General features: G+C 35.9%; 1 protein-coding gene across 1 annotated transcript; it reads right to left on the bottom strand.

The window, feature by feature from the left end:
• Window positions 1-4,187: 4,187 nt before the first annotated feature.
• Window positions 4,188-7,297, bottom strand: LOC133301615 (lysine-specific demethylase JMJ13-like). Its single transcript, XM_061501260.1, has 9 exons — window positions 7,129-7,297; window positions 6,696-6,855; window positions 6,386-6,605; window positions 6,210-6,263; window positions 6,051-6,130; window positions 5,679-5,956; window positions 5,168-5,563; window positions 4,695-4,786; window positions 4,188-4,421 (listed from the first exon to the last, which is right to left on the bottom strand). The coding sequence occupies exons 1-9, from the start codon at window positions 7,295-7,297 to the stop codon at window positions 4,188-4,190; spliced, it is 1,683 nt and encodes a 560-aa protein (XP_061357244.1).
• Window positions 7,298-7,512: the final 215 nt, after the last annotated feature.

Raw genomic sequence — 7,512 nt, 5'->3', positions numbered from 1 at the left:
ACCCGGGTCTGAGTGAAACATAAGATTAGGTAAGAAGTTGTGTAGTGGTATCCATTTTGGATGTATTTCCTGTTTGATTATCATGAAATCCTCATTTAGAGCCTGACTCTTTCGAGATTGTAGTCATTGCAGATGTACATCTTGTTTGACTATTTTATTTCGAAACGAGATCTGAGCTCTAGAGACCAAGGTTCTCATAGTTATAGAACCACCAAAATGAGAGTTCCCACATATTACTAAAACCCCTTGACAATAAGGTTTTGCAATTTAACAGAAACCTATTCAGGACACAAAGGGAGCACATATACTTCTTACTTTTATTCCCATTCTTTATGTTTCCATTATTTTAAAATCATCACAAATTCATATTTCAACTATTCATGCAAATGCATAATGAATCATGATAGCCATAAATATTATCTACATCATTTTCTTTATTTTTTTATTATTTAAAAATAAAATAAAAAATAGCATGCATTATTCTTCGTACTCACTCATTTACATTGTCTATTTTACACCATTGTAGGAAAGTTTTGTTGGAGAACTGTTGAATTTTAGTTTGATTGTAAATATCATTGTTATAAATATGGGATCAAATCACAGCGAGACACCATCATCGATGTTGAGGAAAACTTTGCACCTCAAAGCTAAAAAGCCTGAAATTGAGAGTTTGAAGGTTCTGGGCCGCATGTTGAAGAAACCACAACGATTGACCCTAACTAGGATGTACAAGAATGTCCTGGATTTATTGGAGATGGATGTTCAAGTGGAGGCAATCACAACAATTGCTCAATATTATGATTCACGTCTGCGATGCTTCGCTTTTCAAGATTTTCAGTTAGCCCCTACATTGGAAGAATTTGAGCGAATCTTTGGGCTATCTTTAGAAGATGAGAAGCCCTGTCGTAACATTGGGCATTACCCTTCCATGCACGTTGTTGCCGAGATTTTGAAAGTTCAGGTGAGAGACTTACAGGAAATGAGGCAAATTCGGAATGAAACTATGGGATTTTCAAGAAGTATCTAGAAGAACATCTTCCCTACTTAGCAAAAGTAGGGAAATGAGACACTTTCATCGATGTGTTGGCCCTCACATTTTATGTCATGAAGGGAAAGATGGATTGTAATTGTTACATCCACGAGTACCTTGCAGAGGCACATTGGGTAAATCCCCACATTGGTAAACCAAAGCTTCTATTCTCGCCCATTCAGGATACCATCAGATACTTTTTCCATCAACTGATACATTAGCCAAAGTTTGCACCCACTTTTAGCTTTCAACTAATACATCCGAAAATCAGCGATTGGGCACGCTGCTTTGTATCCTCTATTAAACATATGAGCAGTGAGCCATATGAACAACATTGGTAAACAAGCACTGAGGTAAACCATTTTAATTGTAAAATTCTTCTTGACCTTTTTGAAGGTTTGTACTGGAAACTTGGATACCAATTCTTGTGCTGGGAAACTGGGATACCAGCATATCTCTTTTTCTTGGAAATTGAGAGTAGCTTGAAAACCCTTGTGTGATAGGGTTTTGGAATCCTAAAAGGTTAGGATTTCGTATTGGGAAACTAGGATACCAGGTGAGAATTTGTGTAAGGGGTAGATAAGGAAACAAGGATACTAGAGAACTCCTTGTACATAAGTTTCATATAGGAGTTTCCCGTCGAATTTCAATATTCGATATTAGGGCCCGTGTTTTTTTCCCCTTTGGGTTTTCCACATAAGAACTATTGTGTCAATATCTCTCTATCCTTATCTTGATTTATTGCTTTGAGTTCATTTTTAATTAGAAAATTATTTTTATAAAACTCAATTCACCCTCCCCCTCTTGAGTTCATTCGGGACCAACAGAAAGAATAGCAGAGGAGAAGACAACAAGAAGAGAAATACTGAGGATTGGCTAGGGTTAGACTAGGCCTATATTTAAAGCTGAAGTTTTGGGCTGAGCTTCGTAGAATCGCTAACTCATTATTGACTCATGGATGACTCAAGGCTGACTCAACCTAATCCAATTTAATATTATCATACACATAAGGATAAATATTATTATTTAGAAATTTATCACTATTACTATTTTCACAAATTATTATTGATATATCTTAACGGTTACAAAAAAATTAAAGAAAAATCATTATCAATTAAATCAATATTACTAACAATCAATAACAAACAATATCAAAGCTTATGACACCACTTTATACTAAACCCAATATATCTAACATCATAAAATATACGTAAGGGTATACATTATTAAATTTAATTTTATTATTTCTATTTTATTTTATTTTATTTTATTATTACTATATTTTGTTATTATATTATATTATTATAAATTTGGGATATTATAGAAAATGTGTAAGGCGGGTTCAGGGGAGCCCATGGCTGGGAACTAGCATCAATGAGTTAAGCTAGACCAACCACATTAAATGAATCCAACACCATATCACAACCCAAAATTTTAAAAATTAGGTTCATAGGACCATGGGGAGCCCGTTGCGGGGGACCACCGCCAATTCGTTAAGCTAGACCAACCACACCGAGTGAATCCGACACCATGTCACAACCCAAAACCTTAAGGAATTGGGTTTATGGGTTCATTCACTTATATTCCCTTCACTTAGTCATTATCAACCAATGTGAGACTCATCACACTTGAATAGCCCAACAATAATCTCCCACCAAGTGTGAAACCCAATATTGGTATGCTCCCCCTCAACCAAGTACCTCATGGCAAAGTACTTAACCCGCCTCCTAGCCAAACACTTGATTAGCCCGAACCCAATCCAGCTCTGATACTACTATCAGGCGGATCCAGGGGGAGCCCGTGGCAGGGGACCACCACCAATGGGATAAGCTAGACCAACCACATCAAATGAATCTGACACCATGTCACAACCCAAAATCTTAAGGCTTAGGTTCATGGGTCCATTCACTTATATTCACTCCACTTAGCCCATCACCATTACCATTATCAATGTGAAACTCGTTACACTTGAATAACCCACTGTCAGGGGAGTCTAGGAGGAGCCCGTGGCGGGGGACAATTACCAATGGGCTAAGCTACACCAACCATAGCAAGTGAGTCTGACACTATGTCTCAACCAAAAATCTTAAGACATTGGATTCATAGGTCCATCCACTTATATCCACTTTACTTAGCTCATTACCAACCAATGTGAGATACATCACACTTGAATAATCCAACAATCTCCCCCTCAAGTGTGATACCCACTATTGGTATATGCTCCCCCTCAACTGAGTACTCAGTCCAAAGTATTCAACCCGCCTGTAAAGAACTATGTTAACCCAAAACCTTAAAGGTATTGGTTGAGGACCTCTTTTAATAGTTTATATTATTCTCTAACACACCCCCTCACGCAAGAGCCATTTGGGCTTGAAGTGTGGAAATTGCACAAGCTCAATTTTTTATTTTACCTTATGCTTATTTAATTCCACTAGAAAGTGGGGGCGGTGATAATCGAACTCGTGACCTTATGGTCACTGAAGCTCTGATACCATGTAAAGAACCAATTTAACCCAAAAGCTTAAGCTGATAGGTGAGACTATATTAATGATTTTATATATTTCTAACACCGCCTCTAGCCAATCACCAAGCTAGCTCGAGCGCTACCCGACTAAATGGTGAAGCATTATCAAGCGGGTTCTGGTGAAGCCCGTGATGTGGACCACCACCAATGGATTAAGCTAGACCAACCATACTAAATGGGTTCGACACCATGTCACAATTTAAAATCTTAAGGCTTGAGTTCATGGATCTATTCACTTATATCTACTTCACTTAATTCATTACCAACTAATGTGGAACTCATCACACTTAATTAACCCAACAAAATGAACTGCAGCCCTACCTATAAATAGTGATTTAAACCTTATATGTTAAAACAAAATGGTTAAATAAGACGAGATAATTCTTACAGCAAGTTACTCCAATAACATTATATTTGAGAATAATGGACTAAACACTAACATGCTGCGTATTTATTTCCCTAACGAATTCGAGAAATAATACTATTTAAAAAGAATGAGAAATGTAAACTACTCTACAGAAATCTGCCTCAATTTGACATGAGGGTATCCTGTCAATTGTGAGTTAGGAAGTTTGTAGCTTATTTTCAGACTGAATTATTAGATGTGGCCAAAAGAGAAAATACTACAGGAACTCATTCGATCAGTTTTGATTCACTTTTTCTCGATTTATAAATGATTCGTGGTCTCTTGGTTCTCTTCACTGATGGAGGTCCATTGTTTCTACAATGCTTCATTGTTGTCTTGTTATTCTTTTCAACATTGTGCTTAATGCTGTCCGTTACTCTTGTTTTCAGTTTAGATGCTGCTGCTTGAGAATTAGCAATTCCTCGTGGACTTTTTTCTTCATGCCAAGGATTATTCTGCTCTCAGTTTCAATTTCAAAAGTAAAAATGAATTAGATACACTAAAATAAGCTACTTGAAGATAAAGTAATGCAATATATTTGTCATACAAGCAAAGAAATGTAATTATTCTAATCAAGAGGATTCTCAAGTTTCAATGCCACCAAATCATCAAAATGCCTCAATCAATTTCACGTTTGAATTTTCACATACCTTGAGATCTTTGATGCATTCATTTCTGTTATGGGAGAATATACTTGATAGAGAGGATGTACAAATGCATCCTTTTTCCTGTTGAAAACTTTTGGCTGCATCTTCCAGTGCCAACATGTCATTCCTCTTAAAAATAGTATATTTTCTCCCACATAAACAAGTCTGTGATGCAATGTCTGAATCGCATAATAAGCAGAGTCAAAAAAACGTATGTTAATAAGTCATCGTGATGCTAACAAAATGAAAATTTAATATGGCTCAAATCATCAATAAGTCTGCATCTACATAGTAAAAAAACCACTCCCCGTTAAACTCGATTAGTGAATGTAGGGCAGAGGCAATCCTTGTACGCAGCCTTACCATTGCATAATTGCAAAGAGACTGTTTTCAGGATTCGAACCCATGACCTTTCAGTCATGAAAGAACAGCTTTATCACTACTCCGGTTCATCCCTTTCTGCATCTACATAGTAATGGAAAGGAAATTTACTTATCAATAACTAAGGCAATTGATTTTAAATAACTTCTCAAAATGAATATAATAATGATGTCTCATACCATGAAAAAGACAAATTGGATGAGAATAGCAGTACTTGCACTGCAAGTAAGCTACATAACAATCCTTATGGCAAAGGCTGCATATCAGAGAACCTAATGTATTTGAAGAGCTTGACAATTTTCTTGGACTATTCAATCGCAATAGTGATGCCTTATAAAATTGCATAAGATGCAAGAAAGACAGCACAATAGCATGATAAGATGCCATGTCTTCAGGTTTGTTCTTGGAACTTCTGACTTTTGAGGACTTGTAAACCAGCATTGCCTCTTTACAAAGTAGTTCCTCATAAGGAATCATAGGCAACATTTTAAGATGTGCATAACGCCTGCTAGCTGCAGCTCCAAGTGGAAACCAATCACCAATAGCAAAGTTTACTGCTTCTCCACAGTTAAAACCTAAAAAATCAACAAAAAGAATCAAATAAATAGTAAATGCTCATTTGTGAAATTTGTATGTCTCTCTCTATAATCTATATGTGAAGGGAAAAATTCACAGAGAAATATAGATTACCATGACTAAATCCAGCATGATATGCTCTAGGAAAGGTGATGACAAACTCTCCTGGCTTCTGCACAGCCTTGTAAACTGCCACATCATGTTGTAACAAGACATTTGGAGGGAACATGGTTGTTTTATGTGCAAGAAATCTGAATGCTTCATCCTCTCCTTGTTTTGTTAAGATCTTATTGCAATACACATGATGTAAGATAGTCTTTTCAAATTGAGAGGCTGCATAGCTAGGTACCCCATACCAAGTTTTATTTGCACCAGAGTGATGATAATTTATGCTGCAAAGAAGACAGTAATACATATTAAAATATGAGTTTAGTAATATTAAACAATGGCTGAGGCAGTGGAGAAATAGATTGTTGTGAGATATACCTGTACAAATAGTGATCTTCTACATGCCATGCAAACATACTGAACAGCATCCCAATGTAAAGCATAGGATCAGTTATTCCCTAAAATTTCACATTAGAATTAGAATAAAAGAAATTATAACTTTTAAATTCAGCATATGTTTCAAAAATGCTTTCTTACTGGAATTTCCTTGTCAACTAAACGCAATGGGGACTGCAACAGCCGTGAGAAATTCTGAAATCAATGAAGAAATTAAAGATCTTGAAACCCAATGGTTCACAATCTAAAATTTATTGTAACTTGCAGGAGCACAGGATGATAAGAGAACAGTAAGAACAAAAAGTCTGAAAAACAACCTGCAAATTCCATTTGCTTGTTCCAAGCCTGTCATGAGGATCACATGAAAAGGCACTACCCTCAACATTGATTCCATACTCAACTGTTCCTTTATCTTTATGCACCATCTCACGCCAGAACTCTTTTTCCACATATGAACAAGGAAGACCTTCAGAACTGCAAAATCTACTGAAAAAGACCTTGTTTGCTAGAGCTTCAAATTCATGATATGTATATTTTCTGGTAGAAACAATAACAACCAACAACAATTAATTTTATTTTACATGATTTAATTAGTATAAAAGCTTGAAAGCATGATATTCTTTTTACCTTCCTCTCATAGAAAAGGTTATTATATCCTTCTCATCATTCCATTTAGATAGCCGAAGAGGCTGTACAATTGTTTCAAACTTGAAGTCCCTCTTCTCATTCATTAAGACAGAACCAGCAGGATTCAAGGCAGCAATTGGAGAAACAATTTTGCATATACCTGAAATATGAGGATGAAACAATAAGCATACAAGCAAAAAGACATAAAAATACAGAAAGTACTTGTAATAATGTTGAACATAAGTTTATCCTAGCCGTTATAGCATGTGCATGATATATATAGCATATTTTTCAACCATACTAATATTACATCAATTTCTTATACATGGGAAATTCTTGGTTAAATCATTTTAATGACTGATGTATCCCCCCCTAATAAACACAGTGATGAACTAAAAGAAAATAATCCATAATCTGTTATGACATAGCATACCATATTTAGAAGCCTGAGGAGCAATCTTGTGTAGATAAACTAAAGGATTCTCAAACTCCTGCTCTGATGGATGGTATACTGGACACTCTGGAATACTATTGGTCCATTCTAGATCACCCAAATCATATTTACTCAATTTGTGAGAGATAATTGAACTTTTACAAGCCATTGTTCTCCTTCTTCTTCTTCTTCTTCTTCTTCTTCTTCCATATCTGGCAACTTTTGGAACACCCATCTTATTTGTTCTTCTTTATATAACAAGCATTACTACCATAGCATCTAATTCTTCTCCAGTGAGGTGACATCAATTTTCACCCATCAATTTGGTCTTACAGGCAGACATGACTCAATAACTGCCAAAGGTTAACTACTGGTACCAGAAAT

The sequence above is a fragment of the Gastrolobium bilobum genome, unplaced genomic scaffold, assembly GCF_033153095.1.
Source record: "Gastrolobium bilobum isolate Gb01-03AN ecotype WA unplaced genomic scaffold, APGP_CSIRO_Gbil_v1 utg4620, whole genome shotgun sequence".
NCBI classification, from domain to species: Eukaryota; Viridiplantae; Streptophyta; class Magnoliopsida; order Fabales; family Fabaceae; genus Gastrolobium; species Gastrolobium bilobum.
The sequence above is the reverse complement of the archived record's forward strand: the minus strand, read 5'-3'. Positions and strand labels throughout refer to the sequence as shown.

Bases quoted from the DNA above. Each gene is read 5' to 3' on its own strand.
- LOC133301615 (XM_061501260.1), bottom strand. From the start codon at position 7,297: ATGGCTTGTAAAAGTTCAATTATCTCTCACAAATTGAGTAAATATGAT. The intron at 6,856-7,128 runs GTATGCTATGTC...CTCATATTTCAG, and splicing joins TCCTCAGGCTTCTAAATATG to GTATATGCAAAATTGTTTCT. The intron at 5,564-5,678 runs GTAATCTATATT...TTGATTTTTTAG, and splicing joins TCATGCTGGATTTAGTCATG to GTTTTAACTGTGGAGAAGCA.